We start from the raw sequence: 25,414 nt of genomic DNA, 5'->3' as shown, positions 1-25,414 counted from the left end.
CCGTTTTTTTTCGCGTCCTTGGACCGCATCTCGTGCGCCGAGCGTTTAAAGACTGTGCTGAAAAAAGCAGAGCCGCTCACCGCGGTGTGAAAAAAGGCAAACGGGTTCCCTTATCTCGCTTGCGCCGCGTAATTTGGGCAGCATTATGTATATCAAAGGTGGAAATGCAGAAATGAGGCAGAAATCCGTAACGTCGGTTTCCCGAAGAGAAAAAAGCGCTCACGTATCCGCGCTGCAGCAGGGACTTTCACTTATCGATCGAAAAGTGTAAGCCCCTCGTGTGTGCAGCCTGTAGACAGCCGCGTAATCCGCGGCCTGAAGAAGGCCCGAAAAAAGGGGGCAGCCAAGTAGCCGATCCTCCCGGAATCGGTGGAGGAAAGAAGAGATAAATCCCGCATAGAGCAGAGTGCAGTGGAGACGAGGCCGTACACAGCACACACGAACGCGCGCGCGAGACGGAGAAAGAATCGACCAAGTGTGCGCATGGAGCCGGAGGGGGGTATCTCAGCGGCGGCGGCTACGGAGTGGTGGAGGGGCTCACTGAGCGGTGAGACGGAGAGCGAGCGGGAGGCTAGGGGAATAACCGCAACAAGTAGTCGTTTACAGTTATAGTCAGTCCGTATCGGGCGTTCGGTCAGCTGAGACACGCACGCGTCGCTCGCTCGCTCGCGGCTCACACATTACTCCGTACACACGATTATTTTCGAGAGCCGAGAGCTGCTTCCTTTCGGCAAGTGCATAACCACGGACGCAGACGCGGGCTCCTGCAGCAGCGCACGAGGAGATTGCTACGAGTCAGTGCCGCAGCGCGTGTGAATAAAAAGTAAACCAGCCACGAGAGAGAGAGAGAGAGAGAGAGAGAGAGAGAGAGATCCGGATCGATAAGAGTGCTTCGTCGTCGTTCCTCAGATTTTCGGAGTGAGCAAGAGACTCGGTGCATCCGGAGTCTTCGCCGAGCCGACTCTTCATCGGCTGCCGAGACCCGAGAAGAATCAAGAGGATCACTTGGACCGACGTTATTTTAACGGTACGTACCAGTGCGCTCGCTTATATGGCCCGTCTACGTCCGTCTCTCCGTGTGCGCGAGTGTCGCGCCTGCGCCGTGACGGCGTTATTTTCGTAGAGACAGCGACAGAGACGGCGAGCGAGAGAGAGAGAGAGAGAGAGAGAAAGACTCGCGTCGACGACGGCACTCGCGGAAAAACGTGTAATTCGACGAGCGACACGACGAGCTGCTGTACACACACGCTCTATGCTAATCTCTCGCGCGGAAGACGTGCGCGTCGTCGCTCTAGCGCGGAAAAATAAGCGCTTACATAAAAAATTGCCGCGCGATAAGCTCTTGACGCCGGGCATACGCGCGCTCTAAACAAAACCGTGCTACATCATCCCACACCGAATTACACAAGTCGCGCGCGAGTTTTCGAATTCCGAGTCCGATGTAGCGAGCGAAAAGTGCAGCGCGGCGACTTTCCCCCGCGAGCGATCGGATAGCGGGACGAGCCCGAAAATTCTTCGCTTCGCGAGGGTATTTAAATGGCCGACATCTCACGGCGCTGTTGGACTGTGAAAAAGGAGGAAGGAGTCGCGGAAATGAAAAAAAAAAAAAAAGACACGAGACATAAATAAACTCCGAGCCACGAATAGCTGACAGCCACGTATAGACCACTATAAAAGCGCTTTAATGGCTTGCGGGCTATTGATACCGCGGGCGCGGCGTGTACTTTTTGCATTTTTCAAACACGAACGAGTAGCGGTGGAAGGAAAAAAATAGCTTCTTTTTCGGCGAAATATCCAGCGCTGAGTTACGAGATACGCCGGACTGATAAATTCAAGCGTCTGCATCATTGACACATTTGCTCGCTGCCCTGAACTCTCCGGCTCTGCGCGACGAGATATTGTAAAAATTCTAAATCATCGCAATTTAATTAGCTCTTAATCTTGTTTATCCGACGACCGGCTTGTACGTTTCGACTCTAATGTTTCCAGTCGATTCGGCTAAAACTTTATCGCTCTCGCTCGGTGCATATCGAAATATTTTTCAAGAGAGCCGGTATCTTCCATCTCTCCTCTCCGATTTTTTCTCCCGATGCCCCTCGCCGGTTATTTTCGTTCGCCGCCAGCTCCTTTTTTTTTCGATTTTCAGCGCGCCGATGATCGCGGAGCTTATATGTTATACATTAGAGTATAGCAGCGGCCGGTTTTCCGTGTGTGCGTCCGCGCCGCCACGAGAGAGGCTAAACGATTAGAGATATCGGCGCACTTATCGAACATTGTTTATGCAATCCCACGGCTTGCTACTCGCGTTTATCAATCGAGCGATTCGAAGAAAGCAAAGTCGCGCTGAATTAATTTATCGGCCCCGCGAAGGAGCCTGACAACAGCGGCCGTAGACGCGCGAAGGTGTGCTCCGTATACCTATATACACGTTGTAATATATAGATGTTCTTCGAACCCCGAGATAGAGGCCGAATCGCCGAGCGCGGCGTGTGTGGCGTTAATAAGCGAGCTTTTCGAACGAGACACACACCGGCAGGTAAATTCGTTAAAATTTCGAAGAGCGAAAAAAATGCTAATAATTCCCATTATCGATAAAGAGAGCGAGAAAAAATCGTTCGCTCATGCAGAGATAACGTTGCGGTTTCTCGCACGTTCGCGAGTTTGATCGCAGTCGCGCAACCGAGTGTTGGATGAATGAAAATCGAATCGCAGCGAGAGTGCAGCCGATCATCGAAAATAAGCGGAGACACAAAGGAACGATTGCGGCAGCCGAATAGTTATGAATCGCGGCGATAAACAAAACTCGCGGAGCTCGCGAATTCGCGATCAAATAAATGTCGCAAGCGCGCGACGCAAAAATTCGCGAGTGTTTCCAAAGAGCGCTGCGCTCGCGTGCAAGAACAGGCCTCCCGAAGCACAAACGAAAATCTGGGAAAAGAAACAAAACAGAAAACCACAATGTATAACTGGCGAAAATAATCGAGCGGGGACCGGTATAAAAAAGCGCGCAGTGTGTGTGTGTGTGCGGCTGAATTATCGAATTCCTCGGCCGTAATGGCAGTTTGTGCAACCTTCCTCCTTCTTTCGCTCTCTCTCTCTCTCTCTCTCTCTCTCTCTCTCTCTCTCTCTCTCTCTCTCTCTCTCTCTCTCTCTCTCTCTCTTCCTCTTCCAAAAGCCGAAATTGCGAGCCGCGCGAAGCAGGACTCGATGGCAATTTTTCCGATCGATCGAGGCCGGACGCCGTGGTTATGTAGGTCCTCTACCCTTGATGTTTACATCGCGATCGTCGATGCGCAGACGCGCACGTGGGAAAAAAGCCGGCGGAAAAATCGGAACGCGTCGCCGGTTGTCGGCCGCTATGCACTAGTATAGGAGACTCTTATCTCTCTCTCTCTCTCTCTTTCTCTCTCTCTCGCAAAGTCACTCGGTGAATGTCGAGCCGCTTTTCCGAGACTGCAGGCACTCGGAAGAGATAGCTGGACTTGCGCGGCGGCAGTCGGCTCTCCTAATGGCTCGCGCCGCCGGATTCTAGCTGTGGATTCCGGACGTGCAACTATGTCTGCCTCTGCGCTGACGGTGTATACGCGCTTACAACTGTTTACGCGCTGTCTTTGCTGCTCTTTCCGCGTACGGAGACGCGTTTCGTCGAGTGTGTATCGAGAAGAAGCTTTCGGATCGCGGATGTTTTTACTTTTCGCGCATTCTTGCGCCTCGACGACCACGAGGAGGATGATAATAAGGTAGAGGAGAAATTTTAACAAAGTCGTCGATCTTCTATGCGTGCAATTTATACCGCTACGCGCGTCGCGGCTACAGTGATAGGATTATGCCATCGCGCTGTCTTGTGCGAGCGCACGTAAATGGCGAAGGTCGTTCGTTACACTTGACTCGCCGGCCGAGGCTCGTTTGACGCGTGGCTCTGTGTATTATACGAATCCTACTTTTTGAGTTGAATTCCAATATTTGCCTGATCAGATAAACGCTGCAGTATCAAAGGAGCAAAAGCCGCGTAAAGCTACGAACAACAGCGAGCGCGAAAAAGAAAAGAGAGTGATTCAAGACTTTTCGCAATCTCCATTAGCGAGGAATGCCGAGCACACCGCCGCCGACGTTCTTCGCACGAAAATGAAAGTACTCCATTTCTTGCCGCCGCCGCCGCCGCCGCCGGAGCAGCAGCAGCAGCGCGCCGGGTAAAAAGCGCGAGTCGAGCCGAGCGAAAGGCGGAAAAGCCTCTATCCCCTCGAGCGCATACGCTCTATGCCGAAGCTCTCGTCTATCCGAGCACACTCACAGCGAGCAGCTCTCCGAGATTATTCTGGCACGCACTTGGGACACTCGCGACCCGAGGATTCGCAGCTGTATGCGCCGCTCTGCTGCTCCATTCATTGATTAACGTCGCGCGCGGCGGGCACACGCACGTCGCAGCCTTAATTAAGATAAATATACACGCGTTCTGTGCGCGGCGCCGCTGCGTTTTCTCTATGATTGCCGGTTCGGATAATGCGCGGATTATATACCTCCGCGTCTGCGCTCTACGCGTGTCAAAATCGCCTCTCTTCCTTTTTCCTCTCTAGCATCAGCGCGCGTAACGGGAAGCGTTGCTTTTTGTTCGGCCGCGTGAGATGCGACGATTGACAGTGAAAGTTCTTCTTTTTTTTCATTTCTCACCTTGCAGTGTAATGTCTCGTATATATATATATTGATTACACGAGTGTATAGTGTGTATAATTAAATCGATCGAATTAATTAGCGATATCGTACGGCGAGCGCTTGCCAGTTATGAATTGATCGACTGTTGCAATACGCGGCTCGGATTGCGCTCGGCTTTTCGTGTATCTACATACCACGAATCTTGAGGAAAATCGAAGATCCGCTCGATCGATGCGGCGTTATCGTGTTTATATTATTCTCCTATATGCTTCAATCGCACGCGAGGTACAGCACTCGGCATTATCGTCCCTCTCTCTTCCTCCTCGCATGCGCCAGATAACGACGACGCGTGAACTATTCATTGAATCCTCCTCCCTATACTACACTATATTCACGACTGAGATATTATGCTAACGATCGCCTACTTTTTTCTCTCCTTGCAGATATCGCCGACGCAGCGGACGGATTTAGTGACTGTGACTGTGTGTTTTGTGAGGGGAAAAGAAAAAGTTTTCTCTCAAGACTCGAGTTTCGTCGACGAAGCACGACTTTGGATGGATGCTCTCCTGAGATAAGTCGCGCAAAGCACGTCTCGGGAGACATAGACAACGAGCAGTAAGTGTGTGTGTGTGTCTTTGGCTGTTTGACTCTCTGTTTGTTTTAATTACGAGCCGCGAGCGTTTTCCTGCTGCTCTAAAAGGATTTCCCCCGTCAGCTTATCGTCGCGGGGAATTATGTGACGTGTGCTCCGTGATGATTTACTGCGATTTACGGGCGATCCTGGCCTCTTGTTTGAGTTGTGTAAAGAATTGGGGGCGGATTACAATCGCGTTGCCGAAACAGTGATGACTAATCTAAATAAGGAAAGAGTGTGGCGGCCGAAACATTTGCCGATCCATTATAAAAATCGCGAGATTAGTGGTAGAATCTGTGTCGTTTTGCCCCCTCCCCCCCCCCCCCCCCCCAAGTGGGTCACATCGGAGGCGTTTGTTTATTTTGGTATAGTGGCGAGCTGGTTTTTTAACACATGCGGGTGTACTTTTCCACTTTTACAACTGCGAGTGTACAGAGCCAGAGGTTGTACGAGTGTTTCGTATCGAGCCGATTCATACATTACATCGATAGACGCACACACGCTCTCGGTAAACAATAGAAGCTTTTTGTGGCTCTCTCTCTCGCGAGCATTTCCCATTATACGCGAATCGTAATGAAACTATTAATTAAATTAATCAAACAGGGAAATTAATGGCTATTGGTAATTTATTATGGCGATATTTCATCGATCCAATCAATTGTAAATAAGATAAACGGGTTCTCTCGTGTGCGCGAGTGTATTATATATCAGCTCGGCAGATTTTTCCTGCGCTCTCGGACAAATTTCACAGCTGCTGCGCATAGATAAAAACTAATGGGTCGAACCTGTTTCGAATGTAAAGCTTTTGAATAAGAATCCGCACTCTATTGGGGGGCCTCCATATAATACAACTGATGCATATTGGTTATCCCAGGTGAACACACAATTTTTGGGATTAAAAAAAGCGGACTATACATCATACTTTCCATAATTACTCGTTAACAGATAAAGTCTATCGAATCAATCACAAAAGAAACACACACACACACACACACACAGATGACAGCACGTTGACGCCACGTGATCGCCAGCATAACGATTCGCTTTAAACCTCGATTCCTAGTAAAACTCGGCGCAAAAAATGGAAGCACAGAAGCGCTGTATACGCGGACAGAAAGGAAAAAGAATAGAAGATCGCCGAGCACAGACATAAAGCAACGCAACCGGCATCACACCCACACCACAAAGTGGCACGACACGCGCGATGGCGCGCGAAAAGCCGCGAAGAATGCAAATAACGCCGACGGCTCTTTTCGTCGACTCAGCGCCGATTCTGCTGGTTCTCTCTCTCTCTCTCTCTCTCTCTCTCTCTCTCTCTCTCTCTCTCTCTCTCTCTCTCTCTCTCTCTCTCTCTCTCTCTCTCTGTTGTGTTATTTTTCGTATACGTATACGCGCCGCGTGCCACTGACAAAAAATCGGGGATAACCCGTGAACGTGTATATATAACGTATAGGACTGATGCGCGTGCGTAGATGGACTTTCCTATATGATATCTCAGCGCGTACGGGATTTCGGAGGGAAAGGCGCCGTTAATGGGACTTTTGACCGTGACTGGGTTGCGCGCTCGTTAAAAACATATTACGCCTGATAGAAATTCTCGGGACGAAATTATCTTTGGCTTCCACTTTGTGCAGAGATGTGCAAAGTCAATAAATATAGTGGTCATCGTCGCTGTTGTTTTTGTTTTGACACACCTATTGTTAACTCGAAACTCCAAAACACTCTATCTCGACGTGCTCGTATATCTCCGGTAAACAATAAAATCCACTTCAATCGAAAAGCCCCCCTCCGCTATCGCGATAGTTGCATAATTCTGTGTTTTCAGCGGGAAAAAACAGCGGCTTTTCCAGAAATGCTCGCCGCTCACCACGAGATCAATTGCAATACGTACACAATCGTTGCGGCGATCAGTAATACAATATGCTCTCGTTACACATCTGCGAGAGAAAGAGAGAAGAAAAAAGGCCCAGCGGTACTTCCCCGTGATTAATGTTATTGACGGTGAAAAGCTCGAAGGCAAACGACGTCGCTCAATGGACTCGGCGCGATGTGGAGCACGAGATGTAGCTTATCAGGCGGGAACAGCGCGCGCGAGCACGTGTTCGTCTGTGTTTTCGCGCGCTCTCGGCTAGATGACAGATCTCGCGCGCGGGTGTATACAGTGCTTAGCCTATGTTAGATATGCCTGGCTGAAAAAGCAAGAGTTGTTTGCCTCTGTCGCGGAGCCGTCTTCTCCTATACATGTAGCTTTGTACATTTTAAACGCACTTTTTTTCCTTGTTTACACGAACGACGTCATAATTGCAAGAGTTAGCGCGATAAAACTCGATAATTCGAAGGATCGCACTTGCATATTGGTTGTATGCAACGCGTCTCTTCGCGATTCGTTTTTATTGCTCGTTTGCGCTTCTAACGATCAAATGAATCACTCGGACTCGACTTTCCGAGTATAGCGAAGTCGTCGGCGGATTTGCATCCTTATCTCCGAGCTTTATCTATCACTTTGCCTTGCGTACACACGCGCGATATTTTCTATACATTAACCTCTATCTCGCCTTTTCCAACCGAAATTCTCGCTCGTCCCTATCACAAGCGCACAGATTAAAAAATCACCGCTGCATCGGATCCTCGCCGATAATAAACTTGAACTCGATAGCGCAGCTGAAAAACTTTCACCGCGTCCTTTCGAATTTTGAAGGCCGTTTCAAAACCTACACATCGAGTCCATCACCCCCAAATCAAAGCACAATTAAATGTACCTACACAGGTACTCTTAGCTGGGGGGAGAATAGAAACGATTTATTTCGCGGCGTTAGAAAGGCTCTTTCAGATCACACACACATAGCGCCGCATCGAAAAACGACTCTCTGAGAAATGGAGCTTTTCTAATCTTGCGGCGGCGATAGCGAGAGCTATTTTGACTATTAACTATATGTACCCACTCCTCGCTGTACATCTTCCTTGACATTCTTCGAACCCGCATGTTTAACCAGAACCGTATACAACACACACGCACAGACGCGGGAATTCCCGCAGACGGCAGGATCCCAAGCGAAATTTCAAGAAGCCGTCATCAGGGGATTATCGCGGAAAAATTGCGCAAACCAGGCGGAAAGTGGAAGCCGCACGTGACGACGCGAGCGATCGCCGGGGGGAAAAAGCCTCGCGTGCGGATTTTCACACTTCTTTTTATCCGCAGAGTTCAGCGATCTGCTTAGGCTAGACGAATTTTATCGGGTCGCCTTTTTCTTCCCCCCCCCCCTCCTCTCCCTCGCGCGCGATTTTCGATTACGTTTTTTTCTCTCGCACGAGCGTACACGTTTGCAATTGTCACAACAATGGAGATAAAAACGCGCAGTGTATGCAGTTATCGCGAGCCGGGACGACCGTCTCTGCGACAGCATCATCAGCATCCGATGCAACCTACCGCAAATCACGTAACGGAGAGATCTCAAACAAAAGTTATTTTTACTCGCGCGCGGGCGCACGCGCTGAATCACTGTCAAGGTCGTGTCTCCGGCGCTGCAAAAATACACATACGTACTAAAATCTCTCTCGCTCTCTGATGGAGCTGACGCGGAAAAAAAGAGCCGAGGAATGTCGCATTAGAGCAGTAGACACAGTCGTCGTCGTGCCAATGAACTTGATCGGTTCGCTGCACCTTGACCCATTTACGTATAGACCCGCGCGAGTCTCGAGCTCCGAGAGAGCTTACGTTGTGTATGCACACTATTTTCGCTATTGTACGTCGTATTTTCGCTTTCCTCCGCGAGGGCCTTGCGTCGACGAGGCCGGCGATAAAGGTAAAAAAAGAATTATTGAAATTACAATGAGAGAGAAAGAGAGAGGCTAATCATCCCGCCAATGCCGACGACGCAAGGATGTATGCGCATACTGTATCTCGTACACATGCGCCGGCACGCGCGCGGATTTTTCTTCGAATCGAGCGCGTCTCTCTCTCTCTCTCTCTCTCTCTCTCTCTTCTCGACGTATGCGCAGCGCTTGCGTTAATTTTCACTGCGATAAGAGTTATATATATATATACGTGAATGCGATTCTTATCGGACGCCTCCATGCGAAGATTCGCGTGCATCGGTTGCATTTGAAATTCAAATCGCGCGCGGCGATTTTTTCCTCCTCTAGCTCTCCATCGAATTTATCCGCGCACAGGTTGACGCGCGAGATATACTGGAGGCAGGTGTGCGGCGCCGGAGGAGAAGAGGCATTGGCCTCCTTAGCTCACGGCGTGATCTAAATACGCGGCTAGATAAGAAGCACGTTTTGTTTCTAATTGTTCTCTTTCCCATACACGCGCCGAGGCTGAGAAGATAGCCGTGCGTAATCTCTGTGCTTGACATAAGCGTACGATTTTTCGTCAAAGTAGAACGATAATTTTAGGAAACAAGTGAATCGGCGAGGATAATTGCCCCTGACAAGTCAATTATCGTCCCGAGTCGAACGCATTGCAGCCGGAATGCCTGCAGCGGCTGTAAATATATCGGCGACACACAATGCCTCGTTAGACTCGATCGGCGCTGGACTAACGAGGCGCTTTATTGTTTCAGGATAATGCGAAATTTGGAAAGGCTATCAGGCAGCGATCAGGACTCTGTCGATCAGGAGATGTACATCGACCTGGACGACGCCTCCGTTGACTCGCTAACCGGCAAACGAGGTCGTCACCATGTCGGCGCTGAGGTAATTACACCAGATCCTTCTTGCGATATACACATAGTGCATTCCTCGTAACGTGCGTTCTTTCTCCCGAAAATATCCGTGAAATCGCGAAACAAGTGCCGCGACATTTTCGCCGAGTATACAGAGCGAGAAGCACAACAGCAGCAGCAGCAGCAGCAGCAGCGCGAGAGAGAGATACGTTGTCACCTCATTATAAGCAACAAGTGTGCGGCACTTCCTTCCTCGCGGGCGACCCGGTTAATGCGCCGTATATCTGTGGAACGCTATCGCCGTACGTAGCCCACCGCACCGTGTCACCCGCGGCTTCTTTTTTCGTCGAATGTAAAGCAAGTGTAGAATAAACGTCGAGGGAAAATCACTTTCGATCCCTTATCACGGCCGTCTGGAGAATTCTGGAAAAGCACGACGTAAAAGGACGACTTTCTCTCGGTGCAGAAAAAAAGGAGAACATACGGCGCCTCGGGCTATTTATCCTCGAATCATCGTAATTGACACGAGTGATAATGTGCGGGCCAATTTCAGCCCCTCGACGTTCTCTCTCGCACATACGTGTAGAGGCTGCGGTCGCGCGCGAGTATACATACTTGAAAATTTCAAGGAACTCGCAAGAGAGCGGACAGAGAGAGAGAGAGAGAGAGAGAGAGAGAGAGGGAAGCCAGCCGAGAGCACCTTTGCATAACTCGAATTTCCAGTCCGACGCGACTAATGGCTCCTCCGAGTAATTGTCGAAGCTCTTGTGTATTAAAAGCAATAGAATTGTACAGTTTGCCGAGCGGTGATTCCTCGCGCTAATGGCGCTTTCGGCGAACGATTTTATCGCACTCTCGGATTGTTTCCAGAGCGCCGGGAAAAACCGCGGCAACCGCGTGATTTCCCGGACTATGCGCTAATCCTTCATGTCAACTTATTCCTCTAATCGAGTGCATTGCGTGTGTGCTGTTCATATAGGTGGGCGACGAGAGCGACAGCAGCGGGAGCGAAAGGGGCCCGAAACGGGTGAAGCGACGGAGCCGGGGCGGCCCCCCGACCACTCGGAGACGAAAGAGCGGCATTTCGGCGCGAGAACGAACCCTCAGGAGACTCGAGAGTAACGAACGCGAGAGGATGAGGATGCACTCGCTCAACGACGCCTTCGAGGTAAGCAGACCACGTATATTACTTGTGTATACTTTGCCTTACGTAACAAGACTCGCGGAGAATATGTATCGCGAGCTGATATTCTCGCTAATTTTGCTCTTGAACTCTAATATCGAGTCGCGATGGCCTTTCGCGCGCGTGCCGAGAGGGAGCTTATCGAGACGCCGTGGCCGATAAAGCTTCGCTCGCGCCGTTGGCTCTCGTTCTCGGCTCTCCCATGTGAAAACGAGCGCCAAAAACGGCTGTAACAACGCCTTCTCCGAATCGGAGATTCGTCACTCGCGCGCGACGTTGTTTCTCTAATACGCTGTATACACACGGGCGCTTATATGCTAATGCGCGCGGACGCGTGTAGGCACGGCGCATTAGTATATCAACGGGCAGACGTTTTAATCGGCATGTGTCTATGCGTTGTTTCTCTGCCGACAGCAACTGCGAGAGGTGATACCGCACGTGAAAATGGAGAGGAAACTCAGCAAAATCGAGACGCTCACGCTGGCCAAGAATTACATAATGGCGCTGACGAACGTCATATGCGAGATGCGCGGAGAGGAGCAGCCTTACACGTAAGTTCGCATATTATGTATCGTGTACAGACAGCTACATCACAGCGAAGCGCTTGTGTACGATTCGATGTATATTTAGCGCGAGAGAGAGAGAGAGAGAGAGAGAGACACACACACACACGAGTCTCTTATTTATCTTTGCGCGCGATCGACTCCTCTTTTCGGCTCTACGTAATCTTCATTGTTTGAGCAAGGCCTTTTTTTCCTCAATATCGCCAGATAATGCCGCGGCTTTCTAGCCTTCTCGGACGTAATTTCGTATGCGTACGGCGCGAAATTGTATAATGGGGGTATTTCCCGGATTATCGCCACCGCGACGGCTCTGCAATACAACAGAGAGAGAGAGATTATATTGGGCGTCGCGTGCGCTGGTAATAAAAGCGGCTAAGAAGTCGAATAAATTCAAAGTTAATCTCGGCCGATTTCGATTAAATATATCAACACACGCGCGCGCGCGCGCGCAGCAGCGCAAGTTCGTTCGATCGGCCTCGTAAAAATCAAAGCACACCATTCCCGCAGTCGCATACGGAATTAGACGGCCGGTTTAATGAAATCGATTCGGCCTACGGCCAATTGTTTTCGTGCGCGCGCGACGATAACGCTCTCAGCTGCTTCAATAAAAGACGAAAAGAACGAGAACCGCGCGCGCGTGTGTGCGTGCGTTTCATACACCAGTCAAAGTCATAATAGCCGTTGTAAAAAAAGAAAAACAATCAGCGAAGCGCCCGTGAATACGCTCGTCGAGCATCGCGCTGTATTAATTGTAATTATCAAGAAATTTCGAGCGTTATCGCGATGTGCGCCGGACGTGAAAACACAGCTGGTCATACCTCGGCGCGTCTTTCGCAGATAACCGGAATTCATGTACTCCTGCGTTGATAAAGCCTCGAGGCTTTTCTCGGGCTTCGATAAATCGCGCGTGGGCGTCGTATTTTTATACGAAAATTCTCAAAATTTTAAATGCCGCCGTCGCTTTTTATCTCTCGTTAGGTTATACGAGCGCGCGTGTGTCGAAATCGAGTAAGAGAGAGAGAGAGAGAGAGAGGGAAAACAAAATAAACACGAGCCCCTCTAAATCTCTTAGAAAACGCACTCGCGATTACCGTGTACACCCATCGACGATCTGTATCAGCTCATACGCAATATACACGTAATAATAAACGACGTCTCTTTCTGTCCCGTGGCTATGCACAGATTCGTCGACGGCGAGTGCGGCTCGAGCAGCGGCGACAGCAGCACCGGCCAGCTGGAACTGAGCGGGGGCGACGAGCAGCCGGAGGAGGCATCGCCGGCCTCGCTACACGAGACGAACAACAACAGCCTTCTGCACGAGGATCTCGAGCGCAGGATATAAGCCGTTGGACAAGTGACTAGATAGAGGAGAGATAGAGAGAGAGAGAGAGAGAGAGAGAGAGAGAGAATTAAAGAAAGTGCGAACACCCACATTGGACTGGACTGCTCGATTTCGGAACTTTAGCTTTATGATACGACTTACACGCAAAACGAGAGTGCAGTTGACTGAGAAGCTTGGTTGCTCGAGGGGGGGGGGGGGGCGGCGGATCGTCGAAGAAGCAGCAGCAGCAGCAGCAGCAGCGGGGAATGTTCTTCAGTGCAGTGTCGGAGTGATTTGAAAAGGGGTACGACAATACACACACACACACACACACTCACGCGCGCGCGAAGAGATGGCGGCAGAGTGAAGAGAGGAGAGAGAGAGAGGAGTGCGCGCTATATTTTCCCTTTCTCCGCGCGCGCGTGATCGGCTTTCACCGTCGTCTTGTAGTCCTCAGCCGGATATACTCCACACACACACACACACACACTCCTGTCTCTCTTTCACCTGGTGCGTGTTGCACACACACGCACACGACGCCTCGCGTCTGGGATTTCTAGAACGCGAATCGGGTAGAGTAGTAGATCGTATCCGCGCGAGGACGTCGCCGAGGAGGAGGAGGTGGAATCACACAGACACACACACACACACGCGCACACACAGAGGAGCGAGAGCTCGCGCGAGCAACGAGGACGGAGGAATTTCGCTATATATTCTGCCGGACGAGAGCTATGGGGGGCGAAACTGTGATAGAAACCTCGTGCGTTGCTCATTTTCGATGATTTATGTATGTACATGTTGTTATTACACACACGCACACACACACACACACATGAGTGCTCGCGCCGTTCGATATGACAATATGTACACGCTAAGTTGTATGCTATTATTATTAATATTATTATTATTATTGCTACTATTATTGTATGTTATCGCTCCATACATGTCTCGCATCTTACATAGTCGAAGCTGCAATAGACGTGCGACGACGAACGGCTCGAGTCGACACATATATAAGTACTCCCTCACCGTTGCTCCGATCACGTCCTCGCTCTCTTTCCATACAATACACACACACACACGCGATTACGTTCTACAGCTGAAGGAGTCATGCAAATCCGAATATATTATAAATATACATACCATTTTAGATTTTTATGCTATACATGCCGTTTCGATTGTTTTGGAGATTTCATCGAGTGCCGGGTATATGTAATACATTAAATGCGCGTATATATTGAGGGCAAATAATCGGCGGCGATTTTCGTGTGATATACTTTCGGAAACCACGTGCGAAGAGGTGCGAAACGACTGATACATGTACGGGAGCGTCACAGTAGGTACAAATGTAAATGCAACAGAAAAAAAGCGTAAAAACCCGTCCAAAAAGCTTGCAAAAAAAATTGAAAAAATATGCTGCTGCAGCGAGGAATATAATCAAAATTGTCGATGAAAAAGTACGTAGATGTAGAGAGGGAGAGAGAGAGAGAGAGAGGAGCGAGCGAAAAGAAAACTTTGCAAATTTTCGCAACTTCCGATACCAAGCGTCGCCGCCGATTTTCCAACTGTACTATATACATGAATATCAGTGGATATTTTTGAAGGATCCCTTATTGATATATATACACACACACACACACAAATTCTACGATATATACCTATAAGAGAGACAGACAGCTGATAAATATATATGGTGTACACGCGTTATATTGACATTCCACGAGAGGACATGGCGAAGCTCGCGCGATAATCCTCGATACCCGCGCGCGCACACACACGCATCATCGTCATCATCACCCCCATCAGCGTCCCCGTCACAATCGTCATCGTCATAATCATCGCTGAGCAGCAGAAGCTCAGAGTCGGATTCAGGCTGCTCTCCTCGCCTTTATCCAAGCAGGTATATAACGGTTCCGGCCCCGAAATGCGCTGCGCGGCGGCGACTTCGGCGTCAATGAACTTGCTCGAGAGTTTATAGTACATATATATATACATATATATATATACACACACGGCGCGCGTGAGAGAGCCTGCTGAAAAAGAATGCGGGCGAACGAGTACGCGGCGTATCGTGTGTCGCCCTGCGTATGTGTTGTACCTATATACGCAACGCACCGTCGAATTTTCGCCAAATCGCGCACGATGCGTCGCCTGCACTCCAGAGATATACGTGTATATTTTTTTCGGGTCTTCGTCGTCTCTTTCATTTCTCGATTTTTCGCGGACACGCGCAAACAGCAGCGAAACGAGAGTTGCATTTACAGAGGGAAACATAGCGTCCATATACATTTTTATTGCATATACATATACGATGTTACGATACACATATATATGTAAATCCGAATGATATCGAGAGTAGATTTGGCGCGCGAGCTTGCAAGTACGACGATATAATGATGCATGTACACACCCACAAGTAGATAACATTGACTATTATTATTGCTATTATTATTATAGAGAGATATATGAATATATATGTATCGGATTGGTGAACGGTTAGGCTGGTCTCGCGTTGAGATTCAACGTAGGCCCTTGAATATAGAAACGGAATAAAATATTGCGCGCGAGATACTATTTTTGATCGATCGTCGAATCGAATCTCAACTTAGTGGAGCGCATGGATTTTTGTGATTGATGAAAATTATGCTTAAAATATCGGAATATAATGAAAGTTGATATACTGGATACCGGAACTGGGTCATGATATTTTAAGGATAACTTTCAGTGCTTCTTTTTTTTTCTTTTGTTTGATAAAGGCATAAGTGCATTATTGAATTTTTAGTTTAAAATTTTAAGAGAGAGTTTATTATTATAAATACGCAGCGATTTACAGGAGATACTGTAGCAAATAATATATACATCCGAGAAAATATATTAAAAAAAACGATATGATTAAATATCAAACATATAGATATATATATATATTTTAAAGAAATTTTTTTATTGCGACGATATTTGTATATTATGAATATTATAAATTTTGTATGAAAACAAAAAAAAACGAAACGCATTTCCGTACAAATAGAACGATTAACGAGAGCAGAATCTGTTTGAAGAAAAAAAAAGCATCGGTGCATGATCGGAAAAGCAAAATTACGCAGCAGCACAATGTAACGAGGAAAAATTATTTTTCAAACGCAATCGGGAATTCCAATAAAGTAATCGATGTCTAGCTTCGGTGCTTAGTTACCAAGACTCGAGCAGAATAATGTACTTCATGAACGAACATAAACATTCTGACGCGTCTTTCAACTTGTAAAAAGACAAATATATGCCATCGAGACGTGAAATTATGAAAAAGCATGTGAATATAGAGATAAAATTTTTCATATTTTTATACTTGTAAAAAAGAAACGACGTATATATCGATTAAGGGTAGAAGAGAAAATTGTCGAGCGATGCTTTTCTATGACGGAAATGAAAAAAAAATCAGTTGTACGAATTGAAACGACAATTTGTAATAGCTAAAGAGTTTCGAGTATGGATATTATTAGTGATATTTATGACTAATACACGAGCGAGATGTTGTATGCCCTCGTGCTTGAAAATTATTTCGGGGTTAAGATTTTAAATTATTTTGCACTTTTGCGACCGTACTACATCTGTATAAACACAGCATTCAGAATCTAAAGAAAAATTGACTGTTGTACATCATACCGAGGAGAGGAAAAACCCTTACATTGATAATAAAAACGTGCAATTTTGTTTATCTTTCTTGTTTTCTTTTTTCGTTTATAGAACTATCTCACTATGTCAGAGGAATAGCCTTTATTCCAACACTTTGCGCATAATCTATATGTAAATTCTAATGTCTGTCAACGAAACGATAAAGCTTCGATTGTCACGTGTAAATGTTTGTATACTTTATTGTTTGTCAGCCACGAAACTAAACTGTTTATTCTCAACCTTATATCTGTTAATGCTTCATTTTATCGCACGCGCGCACAGCTCTTTTTCCGCGAATGAGAGAGTGCCTAATTTTGTAGAAATAAGTCGATAAAACGAAGAGAAAAATATATTGCAATACTCATTTCTACCAAGTTAGATATCTTTCACGCTCGCTTGCCTTCCAGTCGCACGTCGCATCGCACGCAATACAAAGAGCCATTCGACGAGCGGAAAAACGTCGACACACCTTTATAAAGAAATTCGATTCTCTCATAATGCAAGAATTCAACTCTTGCATATGCGTATAGAAGAGAGATTCGAGATGAAACATCGCAACATAAGGCAAAACGTTTGGTAGTTTTCTTGTCCCGCAACCGTAGTACAGCGGACGTCGTCAATCACACGGATGCAATTGCTTCCAGTAGACGTAAACAGACGTCGAAATTGAAAAGCCGATGCGGGAAAATTAATCAAGCGCGCGACAATGCAACTATTATACACGCGTATTATCATCGGGATTCCTCGCTCGTAGGAGAGCAGGCAGTGGCAACACCTGCAGCGCGCGCAAAACAAGCCTCGAGGCCAGCAATTTATAATCGCGAGCTACTCCTGACATTTTATATACTCGAGAGAATCGGGAGAGAGAGAGAGAGAGAGAGAGCCTCTCTCCGCTCGGGGAGTGTCGGCTTCTCTTCCGAGGCGCGGGTATCGTTTTTCGAGCCGGTGTGGAGAGAAGAAGCGAGGACGAGTTCGTTGACCGATTTTTCCTTCACTCGCGCGAAAAACGATCGTCTGGTTCGTACTTATTTCCTCATTCGTCCAGTGACTTACATATTGTACACACACACATGCTATGCGACTCACATACACAACACGCGTGAATTGTAACGTTTTTATTTATTGTGTATTCGTATAGAGTAAGTACAATATTGAAACGTGGCGTTTGTTCATCGAAGGGCCTCGTCGCTGTTCCACGAATATAAGTGGCCATGATAACTGTCGCAGTTTCGTATACGATTAAGCGGGATTTTTCGAGGTCGAGCGAGAGAGAGCCACGATTATTTGTTTTTTAGGTCGTCGGCTTTGCGCGTAGTTTATTTATTGTGAACATTCAAAGTTATCAGCCTGTCTTTTTTGTTATTCCGCTCGATTGTTGCTCGACGCAAACGTAAACATGCGGGACACATGCGCAAGCTCGATAAACGTCGGCGACGACTTTGTAGTTTTTTTTCCAAGCGAATCCACCGAAAAATGCCACGTGTACGTTTGCGAGTTGCAAAATTGAAATCGAGAGCTTCGTCGATACTGTAAACCCGGACGATATAGCGCGATACGGAAATCGTCGACGGGTGAAAATTTCCTCGACGTGCAAACGACCGCGAAATTTCGTACATAAGCGAGTGAAAGCGGACATGTATGCGAATATACAAGCGCGCGCAAAAAAGAAACGCATGTATACAACGTACGCACGCTTAGTACGTTGCAGTAGTGTATGTGTGTGTTTGCACTGATATTGTATACTCGTTTGTAAAAAGCTACGGCCTCAAAGTAAAATTCTAACGGATTATGTAAGACTGCTGTATACGAGTACATTATATAGCGTTGCGGTTCTTATCGAAGCCGGCTTGTGCGCCTGCGAGTCGTTCTTTTTAATTGTATACATGAATATGTAAAGAAAGCTCAACTACTCGGATGACTGACCCGAGAGAGAGAGAGAGAGAGAGAGAGAGAGAGAGAGAGAGAGAGAGAGAGGCGTCGTTTTTTGTCCTACTCTTGCGCCCGCTTTGAGTATGCGCGCGGAAAGGTGTTTTCATCCGCATTCTTGCAGACGTTTCAATTTTGAGAGCGACTCGACGCTCGACTTTACTCGGAAACGATGATCGAGTATACGATATATGCGTAATTCTAAATTGAATTGATGCCAGCGCTGCGCTGTGCACACGAACGAAACGCGTCATTTTAATTGCGAGCCGAATTAGCTCATTCCATTTTGTAATTGTACAGCGCGTCGACGCGAGGTCGAAGCATCGCGTTATGTGTGAATGGATTCTCGTAACGATAACGACAATAAGAAAAACATTCAAATGTGTCAAAAATTTTCAAAGTTCCCACGACGCTACGAAATAGACGCATGAGACACGATCTCGAGTATCGAGTGGAATCGAAGCTTCTCATTAAAAAAAAAAAAAAAAAAAGAAAATATCGTCTTTTCAATGCGGTTCTCTTGTACTGATTGGCAATTTCCTTCTCTCTATCGTCTCGAGATCGCGAGTCACGCGACTGATTCTTTTTCGAGCGCACAATTAATATTCGACTTTATTGTAGAGCGATAAAATGATAAAAGCCCGTAGCCGAAGGTCGAATCGTCGCGAGCGCGCTTGAAAGCCTCGGTGAATAGAGCGCGCGGGAATAAATTTACATATATTCAATTATTGGTTGATGCGAGCGAGAGAAAGAAAAAAAATAGATATGTTGGACGCTTGTTCTTTTTTTTCCTCATCTTGTGTTACATATTATATAGGGTTTAAATTATTTCGTGCGCTTCACATCTCTTCATTATCAGCTTGTTTTCTATAAGGAGGAAGACGACATATTCCTATGATAATCTAAGTACATTACAATATACAAAGTTCATCGTAAACTGTTGCTTAATAAAGTGCAAAATGTTTTTTCTTTAATCCAGCATCTACGCTTATTTATACCCGAACCCCTAACGACGATAAAACGACTAAATATCAAACATTATCAAAGTTTAGTAATTTGAGTAATTTCTGAGAAAAAATAGTTTTCGTAAACAATGGGTGTATAAATGCACGCGAAGGGAGATTACGCATTAACAGAAGGAAATTCGATGCATCATTTTAGTATATCTATTCGCGATGTATATACTGCCTTGTACACGAGACGCACGTAAATGCAAAGGTGGATAGTTCATCAAGTGTCACAGGCAGAATTGATTGAGGACGTTGCTGAGAAGTTAATTCATCTTGGCATTATGGTAGTATATGGCCGCGCAATATTTTATAACCAAAATGAACGTTTTTTTATGGTACTGTCTCGAGCGAGAGAGACGCGTCTTATGCGCCGTAAAAGCACGCTTTCAAGGCTAAACAGCCAACGGATTTCAGGTTCGAATATACGTGGAATTTGTATGCAGAAACGAAAATCACTGTTTATGCATGGCAGATTCTGCCATAACTCGCACAGAAACGTCCAGGCTTTATTTCCTGGAAATAGTTTCGAAGTGACGAAACTGACATTTTGGGGGCCTTGGCGTTAATGTTTGCATTATCATAATTTTGATGGGTCTATTACGCACTTTACTTGTCACAAAATTAGCCGTCGGTTACGTTTCAACGTTTTTTCGTTCGTTTCGAGTTTATTTGATACCCAACTTATGGCAAAATCACCCAAACAAAGACATACGTACTACTACGCCTCGTATGAATTCGACGCAGTTTTTTAGGTTATTCAAGTACAATAGGACAACGTATTTACAAGTACACATTATTCAACGATTAAATCATTTAACATAACGAACTTACGAACTGCAGCTGCCTCTATAAGTCTCCGCAGATTGATAACTCGACAGCATCACGTCCTCGGCATCCGGGATTGGAAGAGCACAAAAAACGCGTAACGGTCACTTCGAGTTCTTTCCACACACTAATGGCGACTATGGCGACCCTTGTCCTTTTGTCTATAAAAATATCTATAAGTATTCGATCTCGCGCCCTGCATATGGGGTACAAACTGATGTGCAACCTGTAGTTGCGCCGGGGAAACTAGTGCGTGCTGCCACCTGTGACCAGCTCGCGGAACCATGACCGCTTTGGCGGTTGACGTTCGTTCGTGTCAATAATCTCGAATGGAACGTGCAGTTCGTTGCTTAAAAAAGGTATTAAAACAAAAGTCATTGTTGATCGTGCGTTTTGCAGTAGAAGATAGAGCAAAATTAACTTCTGTTTCTGAATTTTCTTGAAATTTGTCAAGACTTAGTTGAAGAAAGCAAATCTTTTTCTCATTAGCTCCTAACCTGACAAGGCAAACAAAGCACAAAGGCTAAGGACCTGCTAATGGGACGATTTCAAAGTGTAATAGGTACGTCGTATCGGTAAAGCAAAAGGAATTTTAATCAAATTAATCATATTAATTGTATTAAGTATATGATAAACTTTTTACAGAATATGCAGAATATTTTCTATGATAATTTAGGAAACAGATTTTTATAAAGAGATCTGATATGTCAATAGTTCAAGGACCTCATTACAGAATTAACTGTTTTACAATGGAACTGAATTGCTACAACACAAATATTTATACTGGAGAAAGTATATTAGCCACCAAAGATTTTAAATAATTTAAGTAACTAATTAATGGTAAACCTTTTAACGTATCAATCTAATTTATAAAGCTGTACCATTATCAACAAATTAATACTGATCGAGTTTTATGAATTTTAGGTGGGAAAATTACGTTGGTTTTTGTACTAATATGGCAGTCCTCAAGGAAAATTATTTTATAACCATGAATTTTCATAGAGATGCATGCAAGATTTATATTAGTATGCTTACAAGCACTGTTCCATTACACGTATTAGTCAATAGGTTCTGTAGGGTTAATTTTTATTTGGCCATTAACGAACAAAACTATTGAAAATCTAAATCAATAACTAATTTGCTTGTTACAGTTTCTTTGCAAAGTTCAAGCTCTGCAGATACTCAACCAGTATCGGGAATAAATTGAAGGTAGAATATACTCCAAGGTGAACACCATTATACAAAAAGTGAACAAAAGCTTGTATCTTTTTGACAAAACGCCATTCATTAACTAGAATCAGATTTTCTAAAGTAGGTTTACACATTAATTACAAAAGTAATTTTCATTGCAAGTCGCCAGAGTACCGTTTTCTCACGTATAGTATTATATTTTGCAGGAAATAGCCGTTCTATCGAGAGACGCAGTATAAAGTATCTAAGCCGACTTACCGCACTGAGTTTATTTCAGAACAAAGTCAAGCATCTCGCCGATCTCGATAAGTTCGTCCATACATAGAAGCTGGCTTTCGCGTGAAATTTCCGCTGATAATTGATTGACCGGCGAGTTTTACCAGCCATTAAAAGATTGATCCCAGATAATGACGGAAAGTTTTCAAATCAATGTTAATTGCTCTCCGGAGCTGAGGTCGACTGAAATCTAGCAATTACGAGCGGCTTCATAAACGAACGAAAACAGAAGCTGAAATAAAAAAAAATGTTAATTGCAGAACTGATACGCTCGAAATGTCATCAGATGACAAGTGTATAGGTACAGAAGAAAAGCCGCTTCAATTAATTACGTACGCGGCCGCAACGAGAGAGTAGGTACATAGGTATAGATAGAGTTCACTAACAACACCGAGAGAGTAGCGGTGAAATCGAGCCTCGAAAAGGTAAAAAGAAGGAGAAGAGAAGGAGATGGAAAAGGAGGGAATCCGCAGCAGCAGGCGAGCTGTCGAGTTTTAACGATTGTCGATTGAAATCTGACAATGAAATCCAGCTCCTCTCTCTCTCTCTCTAGCTCTACTGCTGGCGGTCGCGTACGCGGCCTTGTCCTCTGCAGTGTGTGTGTGTGTGTGTGTGTCTTCTCTCTCGCTGGTCAAGGTCGGCTCCATCAAATCAGCCCCTCGAGCGAGTAAGCGCGCTGCAAGCTCCGATACATCGTTTTTCCCTCTCTCTCTCTCTCTCTCTCTCTCTCTCTCTCTCTCTCTCTCTCTCTCTCTCTCTCTCTCTCTCACTGAACTCCACTTCTCTCGCGCAACGACACTACCCTCCCGCTTCCCGCGTAGAGATATATTCGACAATCGCCGCCCCCAAACAATGGGTCTCAAGTGGTTTTGTTCTCTTGAGGGAGAGCGGAGGGATGGCTCAGCTAACGGTTTGTCTAGTGGCATGCATATGTAGAGTCTCGCTTTTGCTTTCGCCCGTGGATGCGCCTGAAATTGCATAAAAGCTCGTTCGCGAGCATAATGAATTTAGAGCCGAGACGTTTTAATGTTCCGCTCAAGGTTCGCGCTAATGCCTCTCCCGACAGCGAGTGTATAATAGAACTTGATGTACGCATTTTATTACATGTGCATCTTCCTCTTTCCAGGTGTGCGCTGCGTGTCAGTTGTTCCCAGAGTCGCCGCTGCACCGAGCGAATCTATCGATGACAAGCGCGCCGAGGATCACGACCAGCGCGAACGTCAGTCCGGCGAAAAGTGCCTGCACAATCAGCTCAATCGACGACCAGAAGCTCTCGTTGTCGGAGTCATCATCGATCACGGCTGTGGTAGCTGTGGCATCGCCGTCCGTCACCTCGTCGTGCCTATACTGGCGGCGACAAATGGCGATCGTAAATTGATGATTGCCCTCCTCCAATTCATCCTGATCAATCGAACGCTCACAGCACCGCCAAGCTCGTGCTCGTTTGCTGCTGTTCCTCGGCTCCAGGCAGCGGCTCGTCGATGAGTTTGGTGAGGTCCTTGCCGAGCTCGCGGAAGGTCGTGCGACCCAGCCAGTCGGCGAGCTTTTGGTGTCCCAGCTGACGGAGTCGACGCTCGATCAGCTCGTGCGTCTTGCCTCGGCCCTCGCCCGGCGTACCGTTCCAGTGCAACAGATGCCGCAGACACGGGATGTCATCGCTCACCTCGTGCTCTGCGATTTGATTAAATTAATCAGAGGAGGAAAAACTAATGTAATGGAGACTTGCTAATGAAGACGTATCCTCTTGATGTATGATGGATCGTATGGAAAGCTCGCGCAATGAATTGTAATATACGTACCGGCTCCGGCTAAACTTTCGGGCAATTCATAACTGTCGTAATGGAGCGCAGCGACGAGCCGACGACACTCGTGCGGGTCGAGACGAGCTGACAAGTATTCTAATTCAGCGAGGTTAACGTCTATTGTCGCGCGGACCATATTTCTTCCTCTTTCGCAGATCGACGTCAACGCGACTAGCAGCAGCGTCAGCGGGGAATGAATCATTTTTCCGCGTGTGTACTGCATCAATATACTGCATTCTAGCTTACGCGCGAGGGGTTATAAAAACTGACGCGTGCGCGGAGACAGTTGAATGTGCAAAGTCGTTTATTCGAAAGAGCTGTCTGTGTATAGAGCTATAGAAAGAAAATAATCTATTTCCGGCGTTTCTTGTCGCTCTTCTTCTTCTTTTTCTTCCGGCAGCAAGGTGAACAACCGACAGTTTCGGCCGCTTCCTCTTGCGGCTTCGCCACGGACGTGCGGCTGTCCTGCGTGCCCGTGTCGATCATCCGGGGATTCCCCTTTTTCTTCTTGCTCGACTTTTTGAAGGACGACTTGCGCGACGATTGATACGGGTAACCGCCATCCTCGACGTCGAACAGGTCTTTGCTGTGTAGGAATAACGCATCGAAAATCATTGTGCGAATCTAGGCTGACATTGGCGGCTTTTTCGTCTCACTTCGAGTCCTTCTTTTTGCGCCTCGGGCAACATTTCTTCAAACACTTGACGATGCGGTTGCGCAAAAACAAGGCGCAGCAGCAGGCCACCAGCACTATCGTGCCGAGTATCGCTAGGACTATCGAGACTCGCAATTTCGGGCACAGGTGCTCTGGAATTCACGCGCGAATTGAAAAATCGAATTTTCACTCAAATGCACAATGTATACCGAGCGCAGAGTCCAATCTGTTGGGCTTCTTGTTCTTCTTGTCCGCGTGGTGCTTTTTCCCGTCCTTTTTCGGCTCTGCGGTCGTGGGCTCGGATTCCGAATCAGCGTCGTCGTCGTCGTCATCGCGAAGCCTGAAAAAGCGCCGTTGATTCTCAAAATCCGTTCGAATCGTTCGAAAATGCAAATCAATACCCGATACTACGCATGCACATCAGTGTACACAAAGAATATACTTTGAATCGTCCTGGACAAGCCTGTGATCGTTACTATTACTATCGACATCGATCACTTCGACGTTCTTGCCTTTGACGGGTACGTGCCTCGATCTTGGCTTCACGTCCAGCGTCAGATCCAATTTCGAGTTGGGCTTCGATCTTGATTTCAGCTGAGAAGAAGCCTCGGCCAAGTAAGCGGGTTCAAAGACCGGGCGCAGTCCAACGGGACCGAAATAAAAGTTGCCCAGCGCCGGCGCTGCCGCTGCGTCGCTCGGCATCAGCATCTCGCGCGTCGCGTCTTGTGTAGGTATACAGGTATATAAAAGCTTTACGAGCCGATGGCATGCAGCGATACAAATCTGTTTTACGTGGGAAAAGGGGGATTAGACTGCGATGCGGTTTTACGAGCTAATTGAAAGAGGTGGCCGGCTACGTGTATTATATCTGATCTTTTTCTCCATTGCGCTATTTGTCTTTTTTTTATTATCGCGCTTGGAATTGCTTTTTACCTGGTTATCGTCGAGAGTCCATCTCGCGCAATGCCTTCAAAAAGTCGGGAGGTTACTATTATTGTTTGTACCGAGAGAGAGAGAGAGAGAGAGAGAGAGAGAGAGATTTCGG

General features: G+C 46.7%; 3 protein-coding genes across 5 annotated transcripts; 1 reads left to right on the top strand and 2 right to left on the bottom strand.

Moving 5' to 3' along the window:
* The first annotated feature begins 541 nt into the window (after positions 1–541).
* LOC100124254 (protein dimmed) lies at positions 542–19,584 on the top strand. 3 transcript variants are annotated; one of them, XM_001608125.6, is made up of 6 exons: positions 542–1,027; positions 5,094–5,265; positions 9,850–9,982; positions 10,931–11,119; positions 11,549–11,685; positions 12,880–19,584. In XM_001608125.6, the coding sequence occupies exons 3-6, from the start codon at positions 9,854–9,856 to the stop codon at positions 13,037–13,039; spliced, it is 615 nt and encodes a 204-aa protein (XP_001608175.1). In that variant the 5' UTR covers positions 542–1,027; positions 5,094–5,265; positions 9,850–9,853; the 3' UTR covers positions 13,040–19,584. The 3 variants fall into 3 exon arrangements, with proteins under 3 accessions (XP_001608175.1, XP_032456994.1, XP_032456995.1); XM_032601103.1 differs by having other exon boundaries at positions 5,094–5,275; XM_032601104.1 differs by lacking the exon at positions 542–1,027 and adding an exon at positions 3,720–3,740.
* A 3,040-nt stretch (positions 19,585–22,624) lies between these two features.
* On the bottom strand, positions 22,625–23,964 carry LOC103317854. Its single transcript, XM_016985852.2, has 3 exons — positions 23,712–23,964; positions 23,334–23,583; positions 22,625–23,254 (listed from the first exon to the last, which is right to left on the bottom strand). Exons 1-3 carry the CDS (start codon positions 23,935–23,937, stop codon positions 23,053–23,055), a joined length of 678 nt encoding a protein of 225 aa, XP_016841341.1. The 5' UTR covers positions 23,938–23,964; the 3' UTR covers positions 22,625–23,052.
* A 36-nt stretch (positions 23,965–24,000) lies between these two features.
* LOC103317855 lies at positions 24,001–25,095 on the bottom strand. The gene is made up of 4 exons (XM_031931888.2): positions 24,812–25,095; positions 24,579–24,709; positions 24,371–24,521; positions 24,001–24,300 (listed from the first exon to the last, which is right to left on the bottom strand). Exons 1-4 carry the CDS (start codon positions 25,075–25,077, stop codon positions 24,066–24,068), a joined length of 783 nt encoding a protein of 260 aa, XP_031787748.1. The 5' UTR covers positions 25,078–25,095; the 3' UTR covers positions 24,001–24,065.
* Positions 25,096–25,414: the final 319 nt, after the last annotated feature.

Source organism: Nasonia vitripennis, chromosome 5, assembly GCF_009193385.2.
Source record: "Nasonia vitripennis strain AsymCx chromosome 5, Nvit_psr_1.1, whole genome shotgun sequence".
NCBI lineage: Eukaryota > Metazoa > Arthropoda > Insecta > Hymenoptera > Pteromalidae > Nasonia > Nasonia vitripennis.
The sequence above is the reverse complement of the archived record's forward strand: the minus strand, read 5'-3'. Positions and strand labels throughout refer to the sequence as shown.